At 35.3% G+C, this 18,924-nt stretch overlaps 3 protein-coding genes across 3 annotated transcripts in view; 2 read left to right on the top strand and 1 right to left on the bottom strand.

Moving 5' to 3' along the window:
- LOC105230785 (diacylglycerol O-acyltransferase 1) overlaps positions 1–18,924 on the bottom strand; it is a 31,200-nt gene that overhangs the window by 2,291 nt on the left and 9,985 nt on the right. The window contains exons 2-5 of the mRNA XM_049457959.1: positions 11,146–11,500; positions 10,397–10,525; positions 10,115–10,209; positions 9,331–9,383 (exon numbers count right to left, since the gene is read on the bottom strand). Coding sequence (XP_049313916.1) covers positions 9,331–9,383; positions 10,115–10,209; positions 10,397–10,525; positions 11,146–11,447 — 579 coding nt within the window. The 5' untranslated portion in view covers positions 11,448–11,500. The remainder of the gene's footprint in view (positions 1–9,330; positions 9,384–10,114; positions 10,210–10,396; positions 10,526–11,145; positions 11,501–18,924) is intronic.
- Positions 34–3,938, top strand: LOC105230784 (exportin-2). Its single transcript, XM_011211759.2, has 8 exons — positions 34–405; positions 470–621; positions 688–1,395; positions 1,460–1,943; positions 2,007–2,309; positions 2,371–2,527; positions 2,595–2,895; positions 2,964–3,938. Exons 1-8 carry the CDS (start codon positions 321–323, stop codon positions 3,690–3,692), a joined length of 2,919 nt encoding a protein of 972 aa, XP_011210061.2. The 5' UTR covers positions 34–320; the 3' UTR covers positions 3,693–3,938.
- Positions 4,323–18,924, top strand: part of LOC105230783 (trans-1,2-dihydrobenzene-1,2-diol dehydrogenase) — a 67,795-nt gene continuing 53,193 nt past the window's right edge. Inside the window, exon 1 of the mRNA XM_011211758.4 lies at positions 4,323–4,852. Coding sequence (XP_011210060.2) covers positions 4,771–4,852 — 82 coding nt within the window. The 5' untranslated portion in view covers positions 4,323–4,770. The remainder of the gene's footprint in view (positions 4,853–18,924) is intronic.

Below are 18,924 nucleotides of genomic sequence, written 5' to 3'. Positions count from 1 at the left end.
AATGCTAACGGCTGCCAGTTATCGCAGGCATCTGAATCGCAGCCAAGTTCATATGCGGTCGCGCACAAAGGCGAATATGCGTGTAAAGTAAAATCGCAGAGCAACGGTTTTCGCTACACATTTTATAGCGCGTTTCACATTTCTGATCATTCGTTTGCGATTCGTTTCTGATTGTGTGATTGGCAAATTTCGTCACTCGTATATTTTCTAATTGTGTGTAACTAAGTGAAATCATCTAAAGGAATTTATATAAAATATAAAGTTTAATAAGTATACTTATAGTTTTGTGCAGTGTATTCTGTAAATAATAAAGAAAAGATATGGAAATTAATGAGACGAATTTGCAACAGTTAGGCGGCTATTTGCAGCAGACGCTCAGTCCTGATCCCAATGTGCGGCGACCAGGTGCGGAAATTTTTAATAAAATAAAATTGAAATCGAAATATTTATTGCATATTTTCGGTTACAGCGGAAAAGTTATTGGAATCAATTGAAGTGCAGCGTAATTATGCCGTACTATTGTTGAATCTCATCGACAAGCAAGAGGTGGATATGACAATACGTATTGCCGGTGCCATTGCATTCAAGAACTACGTGAAACGTAATTGGGCAGCGCATGAAGTAAGTGCTGCAACACAAAATACGTTACGCATTTAAAATTTCAATTTTTTTCGTAATTTATTTTAGGATACAGATGGCCCCGACAAAATACATCAAGACGATCGTAACACGATTAAAACACTGATTGTTACGCTTATGTTACGCTCGCCTACGGCATTGCAGAAACAACTAAGCGATGCCGTGAGCATAATTGGCAAACATGATTTTCCAAAGAAATGGCCACAGCTTATCGACGAGATGGTGGAAAAATTTGCTACTGGCGATTTTAATGTGATTAACGGAGTTTTGCAAACAGCACATTCACTCTTTAAACGCTATCGTTACGAGTTCAAATCACAAAGTTTATGGGAAGAAATCAAATTGGTTTTGGACCGCATGGCCAAACCTTTGACTGATTTATTGCTTGCCACAATGCAATTGACTAAAGTGCACGAGAATAATACAGCAGCGCTGAAAGTTATTTATGGTTCTTTGGTGTTGGTTTGTAAAGTATTTTTCTCACTTAACTCCCAAGACTTACCAGAGTTCTTTGAGGATAATATGCAAACATGGATGAAATCATTCCATGAGTTGCTCACAGTCGATGTACCTTGTTTGCATACGGGTGATGATGAGGATGCAGGTGTTTTAGAACACTTGCGTTCACAAATCTGTGAGAATATTGGTTTATATGCACAGAAATACGATGAAGAGTTCGGTTCGTACATGGAGACCTTCGTGACAGCCGTTTGGGAATTGCTTGTAAAGACCGGCAATCAAACCAAATATGATGCGGTAGATACATAAAATAATACATACTTCGAATTGTAAACTTTGAATTACTCCAATTTCATTTTAGCTCGTTTCTAATGCATTGCAATTTTTATCGGTTGTGGCTGAGCGTAATCATTATCGCAAAATATTTGAGAACCCAGAAATACTCGCCAATATTTGTGAGAAAGTGGTCATACCAAATTTGGATTTCCGTCAATCCGACGAAGAGTTATTTGAGGACAGCCCTGAAGAGTATATACGCCGTGATATTGAAGGTTCCGATATCGATACACGCCGTCGTGCAGCCTGTGACCTCGTCAAGACTTTGAGTCAGAATTTTGAAGCGAAAATATTCGCCATCTTCGGCCAATATTTAGAAATACTCTTGGCTAAATATAAAGAGAATCCTTCAGCAAATTGGCGCGCCAAGGACACAGCCATTTACTTAGTCACTTCGTTGGCATCACGTGGCGGCACACAAAAACATGGCATTACACATATTTCCGAATTGGTGCCACTACCACAATTTTGCGCTCAACATATTGTGCCCGAACTGGAGCGTCCCAATAGTAAGTATAAAATTAGTTTTTAAAGTGAAAATGAGTCTAATATACATTCTAATTTTATTACAGTTAATGAGTTGCCGGTTTTAAAATCTGCCGCCATTAAATTCATCATGGTATTCCGCAGTATTTTAGGCCCGCAAACTCTACTAGCTTGCATTCCACACTTGATACGTCATCTGCCGGCAGAGAGCGTTGTAGTGCACAGTTATGCGGCCTGCGCTATAGAAAAAATACTGGTGATGCGCGACAGCAATCAGCAACCGTTGATTACGGCACAGCATTTAGCGCCATTTACAAATGATTTGCTTACCGGACTTTTCGGTACATTGTCGCTACCCGGTTCCAATGAAAATGAATATGTGATGAAAGGTTTGTATACGAGGCTATATTTTTGTGTGTCAACTAAGTGAGTTCTTGACATCTTTTGCAGCCATTATGCGCAGTTTTTCCACACTGCAGGAGGCCACTATGCCATATATGGCCGTTGCATTGCCGCGCCTAACGGAGATTCTCACTTTGGTTGCGAAGAATCCATCGCGTCCACATTTCAACCATTATCTCTTCGAAACGCTCTCTTTGGCCGTGAAGTGAGTGCGATTGAATTTGTTTCATTTCGTTTTTGTATTTTAAATATTTTTTTCCCCATTTTTCAAGAATTGTTTGCAAAACGGAGCCCGCTGCCGTGAGCTCCTTTGAAGAGGCACTATTTCCCGTCTTTCAGGGCATATTACAGCAAGATATTTTGGAATTTATGCCTTATGTTTTCCAAATGCTTTCTTTGTTATTGGAAATACGCGAGGGTAGCGGCTCCATACCCGAACCGTATTGGGCGCTCTTCCCTTGTTTGTTGGTGCCTGCACTGTGGGATCGCCCAGGCAACGTTACGCCACTTATACGTTTAATAACGGCATTTATCAAGCAAGGCTCCGCACAAATTGTAGCCTTGGGCAAACTGGTAATATTTTACAGCAACATTGATATTTTAAATCGGAAACTGTTTCAACACCCTTTTTTTATTTACAGAATGCCGTTTTGGGTGTATTCCAGAAAATGATTGCCTCCAAATCGAACGATCACGAGGGTTTCTATCTCATGCAGAATTTACTCGCCTACTATCCCACCGAACAGCTGCAGCCCAATATGCGTCAGATATTCGCCTTGCTCTTCCAGCGCTTATCACTCTCGAAGACCACCAAATATTTGCGCGGCATTATAGTTTTCCTCTGCTACTACACGGCCAAAATGAGCGCAGTCGCTTTGGTGGAACTCATCGATCAAATACAAGCGAATATGTTCGGTATGGTAATTGATCGTGTCTTCATACCGGACATGGCGAAGGTCTCATCGGAGATGGATCGTAAGATCGTTGCCGTGGGTATTGCCAAAATACTCACAGAATGCCCGGCAATGCTGGCACCACCCTATGTGCAACGCTGGTCGCCACTGCTGCAGGCATTAGTTGAACTCTTCGAGCTGCCACCCGATCAGACTACTTTGGATGGCGATCATTTCGTCGAGGTCGATGATGCGCCCGGCTACCAGGCCGCCTTCTCACAACTAAGCTATGCACAGCCGAAATCACAAGATTTTCTCGCTGACATAACGGACGGCCGCAAGTACTTGGCCGAGTCATTGGCCAAGCTGGCGCAAACACGCCCAGGCGAAGTACCCACCCTGGTGGCCGCCATCGGCGAAAATCACAAGCAGGCTTTGCAAAAGTACTGCGACCAGGCTGGTGTGCGCATAGCTTAAAGGCGTACATTGTTAACAATTTTAATAATAACGAATATATAAATAAATCCTAATAAAGTTAAGCTGTAGACGGCACTAAATTGGCCAGTTAAAAATTATTAACCTTTTTATACACACACACGCGCATTTGTATGCATTTATTGTTATAATTATTTGTTGTAAGCGTGTGAAATTCTATATATTATCACATTTATTGTCGTAATTTGTCCGTTACTTCAAATATAATTATTGCGTTAATTTTTAAAATTTAATTTAAATCAAAATTAAGAGAATAATGACTGTTGGCGAGCAAATTCGTGTGAAGCCGAGTACGATCCGGTTATGCGGTTTTGCCGTGATTCAATCATGAATTATGGTTATTCGTTTTCCAATTTTTATTTTGTTGCTTTCAATAATTGATTTTTTCAAAAATCACTGAAATAAACTTCAGTGCTCTCACTTGCTTTCAACCAAAATTGCAAAAGCAAAAAACAATAAATTTTCCCAAAAGTTTTTCAAAAACGCATTCAAAAAATCATAAAAATTTTCAAAAAGTCATAAACATTTTCAAAAATTTATTATAACTTTCTAAAATAATAATAAATTTCCAAAATATCAAAATTTTGAAACATAAAAATTTTGGAAAAATCAACAATTTCGAAAAATTATTATGAATTTTCGTGTTACAACAATTTTCAAAAACCCATAAACATTTTCAAAACATCAAAAATTTTCGTATTATAACAATTTTCAAAGAACCGTAAGAATTTTCAAAAAATAATAAAAAGTTTCGAAATATAACAATTTTGAAACATCATCAAAATTCAAAAAAACTAAAAATTTTCTAAAACATTTTCAAAAAATCATAAATTTTATCATAACAGTTTTCAAAAGCCCATAAAAATTTCCGTACAATCATAATAAATATTCAAAATTTAAAAGTTTTCGCTCAAAAACAAAACAAAACCACAAATTAGAAAATAATCAAAAAACCGAAACAAAAAAATAGCAAGTTTATTTCAAATCAACAAATACCAAAACTCAATGCAAGTCTAGAAAAAGCCGAAATCTTCAGTTAATCGTCATTTTCTAACTAGCAATGCATAAATTTTGGATACAAATTCTATACAAGTCAAGAAATATTCTCAACCGCCAACTATCGTGCATGCAAGGTGGCAAAGGTAAGTGGCAACTTAACCTTTCATTGCATTTATTGTAAGGTAGGCCAGGAGATTGAAGCAACAACTAATTATGTACTGTTATTTCTTCTAAAATATATTTTTCTGGTGGGATTATTAGTGTCATAAAACTATTTTTATATGCGCATGTTTCAAAGGAACATATGCCTTGGTTTTTTTTTTTTTTGTTGAAATGCGCCGCCGTGAAGTTATCGCAAAAAACTGCGACTACTAATTTTCACAGGCTTCCCTTGAAGCCAACTTTACTCCTTTAAGAGAGTTCTGCATTGACCGAAACAAATGGTAGTCCGATGGTGCAAGGTCAGGGCTATATGGTGGATGTATCAAAACTTCCCAACCAAGCTCTCCCAGTTTTTGTCGAATCATCAAAGATGTGTGTGGTCTAGCGTTGTCCTGATGGAAGATGAAGCTCTTTCCGTTGATCAGTTCTGGTCATTTTTTCGATTGCTTGCTTTAATCTCATCAGTTGTTGCCTGCTACCATTCACTTCAGAAGTGGTTCGATTTCATTTAATTTCAGCAAAGAATCGCAGATGTTAAATCGGTCCATTAAGTTTTTCAGAGACAATTCATGTGGTTCCCATACATCGAGCTTCTTTTTGTAGCCAGCATTTGTTGAACTTCACCACGCTTAGGCCACGATCTTTTTTTCACATTATTGTCGTATTTGATCTGCTTATGTGACCGTCCTGGTCAATCTTTTCCATAATTTGATTTCATTTCAGCAAAGAATCGCAGATGTTAATTCGGTCCATTAAATTTTTCACAGGAAATTTCATGTGGTACCCAAACATCGATTTTCTTCGTAAACTTCAAAAATTTCATTGGTGGCTTGCGTGGCATTCTTCCGTTTTTTTATACAAAAATTTCAAAATATAGCGAATTTCTTCATTATTTTCACTCATTTTTGGACAGCTGTAAGTTTTTTTCAACTTCCCCGAATTAAATTTATTTTGGTTAAATAAAGTTAGAAATCTCATCTTTCCAACACTAGATAGTATGACACTGCAACGACATTCTTAACAAAGTACGAAAAGACTTTTCCGACTACCAATATCTGATAATAAATTACTCGAACTTGAGTATGGATGTTAGATATTCTTATTTCTCATACCGTTGATATGTTAGGCGACTAGACTCAGGGTTCTGAATTTATAACATAGCTTATTAATCCCTTCAGAAACAAAGCCCAAGTTCGCAAAATGTTTGGAGACAATGCTGCCGATTTGACAGTCATTGGCCACATAAGAATCCAAACCAGCTCGGGTGTATTACAGATTGACAAGAGTGAGGTCTGCCATCAGGCCCGTAGCCAGCTTTTCATTTCGGAGGGGGCTGAAGTAAAAACATATATAAACTTTGAATTTTCTGTTTATTAAAAAAAAAAACAATATAAATTCATATACGTATTACTTAAATTATTTGGTAGTTGTAACTTAAATAAGTAATATTTTTCTTTTCTTCTTGTTTGCCATATCATTAATTACTTCATCTGGATCTATTTTAATATCCCAGTGCACTGCAATAACAGCAAGTGCACTCAGCCGCTCATTGCCCATCACACTGCGTGGTAAAGTTTTTATTCTTTTTAAGGTTGAAGAAGTTCTTTCGAAGGAAGCGGTCCTCACTGGAAGAGTTGGTAAAATTGTAAGCAGGTAGTGAATATTTTTAAAATACGTTGCATCGCAATGTTGCAGTAATTTCAACACTTCTATGGTTGGATCTATTGTTGATAAGCTGGCACACCACAATCGATACTCTGATTTTAATGCTGTCATTGATATTTGCTCCTCGAAGTAAATAGTTAAATTTTTTAATCGGCATTATCAATTGCAGCAAAACCTGGGAGTAGAATTTGAAATGACGAGAGTATATCCTCATTCACTAATAAACGTTCTGTCATGTTTTGAATCAGAGCATCAACGCATGGAATAAATATTGTAACTCTGAAGTGGCTTTCAGGGGTTGTGCAAGGTGGATTAGCACTAGTAGTTTGACGCGAAGTCACTCTAGGCACTACAAGATCTATGTCATAAAGATCTTTAGACATTTGTGATGCTGTTTGGAAAATATCGTTGAAAAAACCATCCGCTGTTTCTCTTATCTGGTGCAGAGTTCTTATTAATTCTTTGGCTCGGTTCATTGCTGATACAAAATCCATAGATTTTTCTTGGAGTTACACAGACAGTGGCAGCGTTAAGCTGAACAATTGCTCACAGACGAATAGACTAAGCAAAAAATCGCTTTTCTCTACCGCTGCTAAGAAGGCTGATGCTTTAGACGAAATGGACCATGTCTTACTCGAAATTATTTCCAAACTTAGTACAATGAATTTGAAAAGCTCCACAAAGCTTATAATGCTTTCATGCCTTTCTATAAACCTTGCTTTCTGGTGCGTGCTTCTGTATGACGTAATGGAAAGTTGTGTTTGCATTTGAATGGTTTCTAAATAAATTTGCTATTTCACTGACAATACCAAGGCAGTTCCGTATTGAAGGTAATGACATAGTATTAGAAAGCGCAAGGTTCAATCGGTGACTAGCGCAATGAACATATCGTGCTTTTGGATACAGTTGTCTTATCCTGGTTTGCACTCCACTTAAATGCCCTGATATGTTTCCTGCTCCGTCATATCCCTGGCCAACCAACTTCGCCATATCAAGATGGAGATCTGTACAACGCTTAAGTATGACTTTTGATAAGTTTTCAGTCACCGTCTAGTGTAGTTGCGTACGACTGTTATAGGTTTGAGCTGAGTTGTGTATAAGGGTTTCAAAAGATTCAGTCAGTGATAAATCTTTTTTATTTGCGATTTATTTAAAAAATTTCCTTATTTCGGGGGGGGCTTCAGCCCTCTAGCCCTCCCCCTGGCTACGTGCCTGTCTGCCATGCTTATATTGAACAATAAGTTCAAATTTTTGCCAAAAAAAGATATTATTTCTTTTAAACGATACAATATTTTCAGCCTGTTTGCTATAATCAGTGATTATCTTTGATTAAAGATCACATTGCTTATATTTTAAAGCATTTATTTTTACTTTTTACCATATTCTGCGCATAGTGGTTCCTACGAGGGCTGTCCGATAAATAGCCGACCTAACCATGATGCACGCGACTTTTTCAAATTTTTTTTTTTATTTTTCTACATAGTCTCCTTGTAACTCCACACACTTCTCCCAGCGATGCTCCCATCTCTGCAACCCTTCCAAATAGTACTTGGCGTCTTTGTCTGCAAAATACGAGTTCACGAAAGAGATTGCCTCCTCATTTGACGAAAATCTCTGGCCGCCGAGTGCAGTTTTAAGTTGAGGAAACAAAAAAAAGTCGCTTGGTGCTAGATCCGGTGAATAAGGTGGATGGTCAAGCAGTTCGAACCGCAATTCGTGGATTTTCGCCATGGCGACTGTTGAGGTGTGAGATGGTGCGTTGTCTTGATGGAAAAAGACTTTCTTTTTTTGCAAATGTGTCCGATTTTTCGAAATTTCTTCCTTTAGCTTATCCAATAATGATGCGTAGAATGCTCCTGTTATAGTTTTTCCTTTTTCACGACAGTCGATAAAAATAATTCCATGGCTGTCCCAAAAAACACTCGCCATCACTTTCCCAGCCGAATACACAGCTTTAGGTTTTTTTGGGGCTGGTTCCCCCTTTTCAATCCACTGTTTAGATTGGTTTTTTATTTCGGGCGTATAATGATGAATCCAAGTTTCGTCTACAGTTATCAATCGGCGCCAAAACTCGGTCTTATTGCCTCTAAACTGAGCCAACAGAGCGCTGGAAATGTTCATGCGCGCACGTTTGTGGTCTAGCGTAAGCAAACGCGGCACCCAACGCGCGGACAGCTTTCTCATGCCCAAATCTTGGTTTAATATGTGACAAACAGTTTCTTTTGACATCTTCATAATCTCAACTATTTCCCTAACTTTAATCCGGCGGTCGTCTAGTACCAATTGATGAACTTTAGCGATGTTATCGTTAGTGGTTACAGTTTTTGGACGCCCAGGACGTTCATCATCTTCCAAGCTCCTGCGACCACGTTTAAATTCAGCTGCCCAAAATTTTACGGTGGTAAACGATGGTGCAGAGTCACCATACACAGAGTCCAACTCATCTTTGATTTGTGAAGGCGTATTGCCTTTCAAAAATAAAAATTTAATTACAGATAATTGCGCAAGATAAATTTCTGAAATTTTGGCGAGTAGCTATTATAATATGCACAATTTGAAGTAGAAACTTTTTTTTCAGATGTGCCGCTAGCTTCACGTTGAGGTCGGTTATTTATCGGACAGCCCTCGTATACATATGTATGAGTACAAAAAATGCCTGTAAAAAATGTATGTGTACGTGTATAAATTCTAAACATGCTGAGTAAGTCTAGCTTATCTCATAATACTCTGCCCAATTTATTCTTAAATAGATAAGCATTCAAATATAAGAATTCAAAGAAAAATGCTAACTCACCATGGCTAGACCCTTTTCCACCATTAGGCATATTGAGATGTGTACGAAAGAGTCTGTAAATAAATATTTTGTTTTTTTACAAAGTCAATATGTAGGTATTAGAGTAAAACCCCTTTATTAGTAATATTAAGTACTCGACCAAGACATGTAAAGATTTTCCATTGAAAGTACACGAAAATTGTGATTTTTTATTTTTAAATTTTTATAGTTCAGAGGCATTTTATGGCATCCCTTTGACCTTAAACACATATTCCTCAGAGCTGAACATTCTATTCTAAAAAAAAAAAAAAACAAGTGCGCAGTGCCAGCAAAGTCGTAACTCACACCGACGAGGTAGTAGGAGCCTCTAAATCTGATTTTTCCTTGAAATTATCGTTTTTTTTTTGTATTTATCTCGTAACTGTTTGTCGTTACTGTAAACTTATTGACTCATTTAAATGATCATTGAAATATTTAACATTTATTTTTAATAATTTATTTTCTCTCCCTTATAAAATGTATTTACTACAATCGTAGAACTTGCTTCCGAGCTTCTGAACGTTGGTCTCGTAAATATAATCAATATTGACCTCTTTCGCTGTAAGAGCTGATATTGGTCTTAGAATTTAAGATTTACTGCCTTCTAGCTCACACTAAACGCAACAACACTTACGAATTTTTGTTAAAATTGATTGAAGTTATGTTTCTTCTTGGCAAGATCAGTAAACTTTGTACCACTACTTTAGTGTCACAGTGTAATTTATACATTTCTTCTATAGTTGTTCTTTCGCACTTTCATACTTACATAAAATCAATAAAAGCGAAGCGTGACCTTCTTGTCCCTGATCTTTACCACTCATAAAATAATACCAATCCAAGGGATTTATTCTGATGCCATATCTGCAAGATTAAATGAAAAAAAGGGTATTTTACGATGTGCATTTTCGATGATTATTAACACTTTATGAACATATTATTCATTCTTCTACTATTCTAACAGAAAACTATTTTTTGTGTTAATAAAATTTGTCGGGCGAACTTATTTATTTACTTATTTATTCTTCAAATCCATTATTTGTATACTTACTTGAGCAGGTTTTCTAAGCACAGTCGGAATCCCCCAATTGTTAAAAGCAGGAAACCCCAATTAACGAGACCTGTGAAATTACTAAATCCCGAACTCCATGAAAATAGTGAATCACGTGGTCGGTGGCAACTGAAAAGAACAAATGCATTGTTTTAATAGAAGCAGAAAACACAATATTATGAATATTTCGAAAAAGCTCAGGTAAGTTCAGCTTCGTCCTTTTTTAATTTGGAGTTGATCTCTGTAAGAATTCCACTTCAAACTCTGCCAATGTTTCCAATTTCCAATGTTTCCAATGTTTCTAATTTCGACAAAGAAACGAACGGTTAAAACACGAAAGCTTTGGGTAAACTTTCAAAAAAAAACTTTTTCTCATAAGCTTTGGATAAACTTTCACTCAAAGTTTACTTAGCCTTATCCCACTTCTAAGGTTCCATAATCAAATTCAAAGCTCATATGTTTGTACTTTCAAAGCTTTTAGCGCTTTAATTAACCATTATAGACACTTATAGCAGCAAAGTTTAATGCATACTTATTTCAGTCAAGCTTTTAGTAATATAAACATTTTAAAAATATTGAAATATTTGTAAGTTTTCGTGGCCAGAAATAGATATCTTTATAGATGTTCACTAAAAAACTTTCAATGGCTTAAACTTAAAGCCTTGCTTTATCAGCTTTCGCCTAATTAAGCTTTCTATACCATCCACGCTTTTTCACACAAACTATAATTTTTATTCTCGGCAACTTACGGTTTATCTGGCTGTTCTTTACGTTGTTTCTCCTCTTTACTTTGTATCTCCTCGGCACGTGTCACACTCTGCGTCCGCCGATATCTCTGCTTCTTTTCACCATTTCCATTTCCATTGCCATTGTCGTCTTTGTCCAAGACTTTTCGATATTTATTCAGATCTATGGGTATGCCATTTTGGTCTAACAATGCCGAACTGGATCGTCGTTTGCGCAATTCACTGAGATTGTGTTCGGTGGCGGAGGCAGAACGTCGCAGTTTTTTTATGATGCCCATACCGCCATTTTGCTCACGCTGCGGCATGTTTTGGCTGTTGTGGGGGAGAGGGTGGTGAACAGTTGTGGTATTTTTTCAGTCTGGAAATAATGAAAAGGGGGGGAAAAATTGTACTTCACACTAAACAAAAAACATTTGAAAAGATTACGAGTATATATAAACGATTCGAGTTATTTTTCCGAGATATTATTGCAAAATTGCAGTTAAAAATTTTATGAGCGCTTCTGGAATGTCACATTTAATAATCATGTTGTTTTGCTATTTTTAGCTAGTGGCAGATTAGCCAAAAAATAATTATCGGTCTATTTATCAACACTTGAAAAAATTATGAACTCTGAGTATTGTGTTAAAATTGTATAAAAAGTAAAACTAAAAAAAATATTTGTATTTTTAATTGTTCTTATAAATCACCGATAAAATTCCATTCCTATTGATAATACCTGTTGAAACCCGAAATTATATTGATTTTAATTTTTTTTTTGAAATTTACTTCCTTGCATTTGTATTTTTCTTCTTTAAATTACATTGATGAACCGACTACATTCGATATAACGGTAAACATGCATATAAAAATCGTTTTCGATGTTTACTATGATTTTTTTTACTTCGTTTTACCACAAATTATTGCCAAATAATGAAGGAATCAATACCTCACGACCATAATATCTTATTATATCAATGTTGTGGCTTTTTATTAGATTGCATTTAACCACAAATGGTTGTGTCAGCTTCGTTTCATATCGCATTTCACTTGAAAATTTGCAGTTTTGAATGGAATTCTCCTATGACGTCATCATTAAGCGATACTCTGTATTGTTTGAGAGGTCTCTGCCAGTGTGTAAGACCCTCAAATACCCCACATACCTTTTATCGCATCAGTCGCAAATTTTTCCTTCATATTTGTTGAGTAGTGTAACCGGTTCATGCGCCAATTATATTATTATTTACTAACGCATATATTTATAATGAATTTGGAGAGTAAATGTATATAAATATTTTAGAAAAACGCAATAAAATGTCTGCTTTCGAACCACGATTCCATTGCCTACATATTCATCAGAAGTAATTAAATATTATTACTATTATTAATATGTTATCAACGGAGTCCCTAGAGTTGCAAGTCATTTTCTTATTTAACGCGAAGTTGCGTGCGTCATCCGGCGGGGCTATACCGGAGGCTTTGCCTTCGTGAAACGTCTCTTTATAAACTGAGAGCAATACGTACACAAAACATATATTATATAATAGTATATACATAAGTATGTACACATATGTATGTATGTTTAGGCGTATGACAATATTTCTGTATATATGGAACAAATATATATTCGTATTTATATACTGTTCATATGCATATATCTTATGTTTTTGTTTAAAGGTCACTGCACTTGGATTTATATTTAACTTCAGATTCCCGTGTGCTTTCAGTATCTTAATATTTTTAATCAATGTTTGCATTTTTGAGATAAATTTAAGTAAGTGGGTATTTAATTATCATTTATTTGTTTGACCACAATACGTTACAAATTTAAAGTGGTAGCGTGCTCTCGGCACGTACACGAGTGTGTAGTTATCCATACACGATTTCATACAAATAAGTTCAAGTCATTGGCTTATTATCTCTGTGACGTCACACAAAAGCGACCATGTAAAGATCATGAATCATTGACGAGGCTCTTTCAACAAGGCAAAGAACTGTGACGTTTTTAGAGCAATAAACTATTTAGTTAGGCTTGCCATGAGACGTTTGTACTTGAGATGTCTTTTTTTTATTTAAATTTTCTTGTTATAAATTTTTAAATATATTTGGTAACGAAATAGTTAAAAAAATACTCAAATAAGTTAGAATTTTGAAGAAGAAATTGGTACCCTAAAAGTGTAATATAACGGAAGCTACGATGAATGTTTCCAGGTTATGATCGGAGTTGTATTCTTAGTAGCGGTATTGGAAATACTACAAACTAAGTAATTTTGTTATAGTAATACAAAAACCGTTATTCATATCGAATATATTTTTATCTACGTCACTTATAGACCAGGGTAGATAATTTTTTAAGACAAAAAAATTATAATAGGATGAATCCCATCGGAAATGAGAGATAAAATAACAAGCATTAAGAAAAAAATAATTCACGGACGATCTGGGGTCGGGAAAAGAAGGCTAAATTTTTAATATTATTTTGAATTTATCACATCAATTTTGAATTTTAAGTCTTTATGCAAAAATTATAGATATTTTCATTATCTACGACATTGCCTTATAAGCTTTTTCCATACTTAACCTTTAAAATTCAGCCACGCCCACACTTGGTTTTTCCAACCTCAAATACTCGTATATTATTTTACCCTTTATTTTTGTTATTTTTTTACCCAATGGATATTCTTTAACAGGTGGCAACCCTTCTCAAAATTTATTTTTTATTAACTTTACTTTTATTTTATCAGTTTAAGCGAATGAAATTTTTTAAACAGGTGGCAACTCTTCCCAAAATTTATTTTTTATGAACTTTACCCACAATTTATCAGTTTAAGCGAATGGAATTTTTTGAAACAGGTGGCAACCCCTCAAAATTTATTTTCTTATGAATGAAATTTTTTTAATAGGTGGCAACTCTTTTCAAAACTTATTTTTTATGAACTTTACCCACATTTATCAGTTTAAGCGATTGGAAATTTTTTAACAGGTGGCAACACTTCTCAAATTTTACTTTTTATGAACTTTCCTAAACACCTTTTTTATTCGTTTCTCTTATCAGTTTAACCGAATTAAAAATTTCTGGAAAGTGAGATCAAAATATGTTTTCAGCTTTAAGTTTTTTTAAATCTCGTCAAGGCTTCTTAATCTTATAAATTTTTTTGCTTGAAATTTTACCTTTAATTTTCCTAGAAACAGGGGGCAACACATTTTTGAGGAATATCCTAGCAGATCTTCTTTATAAAAATAACCTACCCTTTATATTTAGCTCTACTGTTACGCAGTGAGAGATTCAGTAAAAAATAATGATATTTCTTAAAAATATGTTTGAACTAAAAAACGGAATTTTCTTCATACTTTAACTCTTGTTCCTATCCTTTTTAGCGAATAAATTATTTTATCGCAATTTTCTACATACTTTTTGCTGCCACAGTGCTAATAAATGTGTTCATATGTAGCCAGAAGAAAGAATTTGAAAAACATCCTAATTTGGAGTTAATAGCTCTGGAATATCTTTCTGGATGGCTTAGTTTGGTTCCCTAATGATTTGAGTACACACCGCTTGTCTAACATGTCTATATATAGAAACGTGTACCTGCACATGCCAAATAAAAGAAACCATAGCAAATGATGCGAATTTGCCGGCTGTCTGCTGCCCGCCCCATTTCATTACCACTTCAACCCCGACTGCATAATTTCGTGAATCCAGCCATAGCAGCAATGCAGCGAAGCGACACGGCTTCTGCGCGGTTTGTTGAACCATCGCTGCCTTTCAAGGGCACTTCTTCTCATATTTGGCGCCGTGCCTGTACGCAAGTGCGCAAAAGCAAAAGTATTAAAATAAAAAGGAAATCAACATTAACATTGGCGAAAACGAAAACAAGCGACACCTCGCTTTCTCAGCTGTCGGTGTTTTTATTATTATTTTTTGGTTTTTATTCTAATTTTGATGTTTGCATTATCCATTAAATGGTAAATTTGAGGCGCATAAATTGAAGAGTTTTGCATTTTTTCAAATTTAATTGAGTATAAATTATTTTGAGGAAAAAGAGCAAAAAGAGCTACCTCAATATATTCTGTTTATATACTTTTTACAAAGTGGATCGACTTTCTATCGCATAAAATACGTATTTTTCAGTTCTTCAACTTCAACTCGAATTAATTCTAATGCGCTGTCTTTTGGCAAATTACCTACAGAGCTCATATATGTGAATGGATAATGAGCGAAAGAAGCTCACCATAAACTTTGAGATCCACTCAGATTTTCCAACATAAACCGCAAGAGGATTAGAGAACTTCCACGTTTTCTGCGCTTTCAGAAGGCGCAAAGGTCTTTATTTAAAAGCGTAAATTATTTAAGAAATTCTCTCGGAAGCGCGGAGATCCTTATTTACAAGCTCAACTCCCGTGTCCATAAATTTTAAATTTTTGTATATTTTCTTCATATTTTGTTCACATTCTTATATTTTTCTAATTCGATCCAAGAACTTAAATGTTTTGTTAGAGCTACTTTAACCATATTTCATACCCATAAGCTTTTGTCGAAGGTAACTTGGAAGCCTTCTTTGTAAGAAATTCTTATGCGCTTGCATTTGTGTCTTACAAAAACTTAATTACATTTTTATATGTTGTGAAATCTGTACAGGAAAAGAGAGATCATTTTATGAGAAATAGGTCAGCAAAACAAGCGAAGCAAAAGCCCATGGGCATTTAGACATCTTGTCTGCCTCCTTGCTAATTACTACTTTGATTTGTAAGAGAGCTGGTTATAGTTGTATTCCATACATGGTGGTGGTCCTTTCGCGGCGAGGTTAGTTTGATAAATCAATGATTTCTTTACTATGTACAATTTTTTTCCTTCCAAAAATATGGTTTTATTTTTCGTCATAGTTTTATTTTATATTGCTTAAGGACATTTTTTTTAATTATATATTATTCATTTGACACAAATCTACTAAGAATTCTCATAATAATATTTCCATGTTGCTGTTGGCCTGATAAACTATTTGATTCCGAAGTATCAACTTTTTGAATATCTTTTCGAAAATTGTCTCTGTTTCAAAAGGTTTCATCTTTTTTATTGGCGTAGACATAGCTTCCGCGGTTCAGAGGGTTTACATCTTAAAGTTTAAAGTTCCTAACAAATAAATCGGATTATGAATGTTAAGATATTATAGTCACCGACTTTGATATCTGGCATATTGATAGCTCTTCTGTGGATATAAATCCCCGTATGCTTCGCCTAGGCATGCCAAGTGTCTTGCGATAGATGAATTGATGTCTCATGAGCGGTTTTGTAATTTTATAATGATCGCAAGCTATTGCCTCTGTAAAATTTACAAATCTGGTTTACTCTATGCTAATTCTCTGTCGTGTAGTAAGCCGATCATTAAAATGTAAATATTTATAAAACAAGTGGCTATTATCTAAAGTGCTCACATCATAAAGTATTGTTTAAACAACGCAGTAACAACAAGTGATCATTAATATTTGTAGCTATCAGTGAGAACGCCGGCATCTGTTATGGTCGCATAATACTTGGTTTAACAACCCACCAAAGCTTGAGTAGTTCAAAGCTATAATAGAACCAGTATTTTTCTGAAGAATATATAGGTTTCTATCGTTTATCTGCTGTCGAGAGCTTTGCTGGGGTTCTATCTTAAACAGTGGGTTCTATCCTAAACAGTAGCAGATGAAAGAGCTGTACGAATCGGATATCACAGAAATAAGTTCAATATTAATCCAAACAACACAAAATTGCACATATTACCCAATGACCAATGATTTTTCAGTCAAAAGCCTAAGACTTTCGGTAATAATGTCTTAAATTTTATTTGTGATTTGTATACCGAATTTTATCATGAAGCTTTTAACAGCCACAAAAGAAACGATGAAGACCCTATAAAGAAAATGACCAGCATGTTGACTGATTTATCCAAGTTCTTCTGACTGCATACACACGAACTCGTCCCTAAGTTATTGAGATATCGATCTGAAATTTTGTACACTCCTTTTCTCTCCGAGAAACTGCGAAGAAGAAGACGATATGGGACCACTCTAACGTATAGCTACCATAAAAACAACGCTCAAAATCTAGTTCTTGTGTGGTATATTTTGTATTAATGAAAGCTATTATAGCTTCGATGAATCGCGAATTATAGTCCAGTGCGTGACTATTAGCCGCTCGTGGATTCAGAAATTAAAGAAGCCGTTTCATTGCTTTGCTTAGCCACTTCTATGTTGTTCTCTTCTCTTTTATCGGCTTCGCTATTCAATTTCTATTTGATTATGCCAGTATATTTTTATACCAGTTGTTTGTTCGATTTGCCATTCTCCAAGTTTTGGCCGTGTCTTTGGTATTTTCAAAGTAATCTCACATTTATCACTGGGTTTGTTCATATGTACGAAGTATCTGATTGATCTTACATGTGGAGACGAGCACATGTTGTAGATTATAAAGAAGCTGTGCATGTATAAATGAATATATAATATATGGACGAATGTGCATATAAATATGTATAAGATATGAATAAGTGCATATAAAGATGTGCTTACATAAACAGAACATGCTGCGATAAGAGAAAAATGAATGAGCAAAGACTTTGCTAGTGTTGTTTTTACTATGTCGACCATAAAAGTGAGTACACCATTAGGTGTATTACCTTGTTCATCTTGACAAGTCCGTATAGGATTGCTTTTCGGTAATAATTAGGGATTCTTTTGCTATTTTGTGGGTAAGAAGTTACTGCTCGGGCCTCAATTAGACGTTTGGTCGAGCTTATAATTTTTACTTGATGATTTTGAACCATTAAATTCCTTACAAGTTTAAATAATATTCGAGTTTATGATTTATTGATACCAATATTGATTTTAATCAGATCCCGCGTGTTGTTTTTTTATAAATATATATTCACTGTCATACCTTTGCTCACTTTCTCGATCATTTATTCAAAAAATTGGTATAAACCTCACCATTTTCTGAGCAGTCCGCTTTAAGTCAGGAGATACTGGTTGTAAACTGGTAATTTTCCTGATTACTTCATACTTTTACTTATAGTACATTTGGATACATACATATCTATATACCTAGGTCTTACGCATTTATCTGATAGCTACTTATTTCTGTTTGTTCAACTCTTTAAAATCATATCTACCTTTCAAATATTGTTTACACTAAATTAATAATGATGCACTTAGCTCACTCAATCAGCACAGACAATCAGGGAACTTATGTACATATATACTCTGTTAATGGAATAAATTCCAAAGTGTAATAATAGTATTTACTTGTTGCACAAGCTGGGTGGCAGAATTGGCTCACGTAATGTCGTGGAACTTGTTGCAATAAGATTGTATGTATGTATGTATGTTTGCAAGTAAGCAATGAGTGATCCGAAAATGCGCGGAAGTTCCATAATGCTAAAGAGTTCTAATTACCATACTTCTGCCACAGAATCAATTATTGTCGTATTTGTGGAGTGGAACTGGTGGCGACTTGTGAGTTCTAAGTGGTTTCGAGAGGAATATGCTATCAGTGAGATAGGAATAGTTAAAGAGAAATGACAGTTCTTTGACAGTTGACAAGGCAATTCAAGTCACACATTTTTACCATGCTCTGTCCTTACTGACAAGTTGATTTTTCTTATAAAACATCTGTGGAGAAATCAATTTTTTTAAAACTGTATATCACTATGCACTTATGCTGATAAACTTTTATGTCACACTGTTATCAACATTGGCTTTATCAAATTTTCAAGTGTTATATCCATTATCGACTCTTGTTTTTAAAGCCAGTGACCTTTGTATACT

Source organism: Bactrocera dorsalis, chromosome 1 (assembly GCF_023373825.1).
Source record: "Bactrocera dorsalis isolate Fly_Bdor chromosome 1, ASM2337382v1, whole genome shotgun sequence".
NCBI classification, from domain to species: Eukaryota; Metazoa; Arthropoda; class Insecta; order Diptera; family Tephritidae; genus Bactrocera; species Bactrocera dorsalis.
This window is presented reverse-complemented; position numbering and strand designations above follow the sequence as displayed.

Excerpts from the sequence above, each read along its gene's own strand:
- LOC105230784 (XM_011211759.2), top strand. The coding sequence starts at position 321 with ATGGAAATTAATGAGACGAATTTGCAACAGTTAGGCGGCTATTTGCAG. Across the intron at positions 406-469 it reads TCCCAATGTGCGGCGACCAG|CGGAAAAGTTATTGGAATCA; the intron begins GTGCGGAAATTT and ends TTTCGGTTACAG. Across the intron at positions 2,896-2,963 it reads TTGTAGCCTTGGGCAAACTG|AATGCCGTTTTGGGTGTATT; the intron begins GTAATATTTTAC and ends TTTTATTTACAG.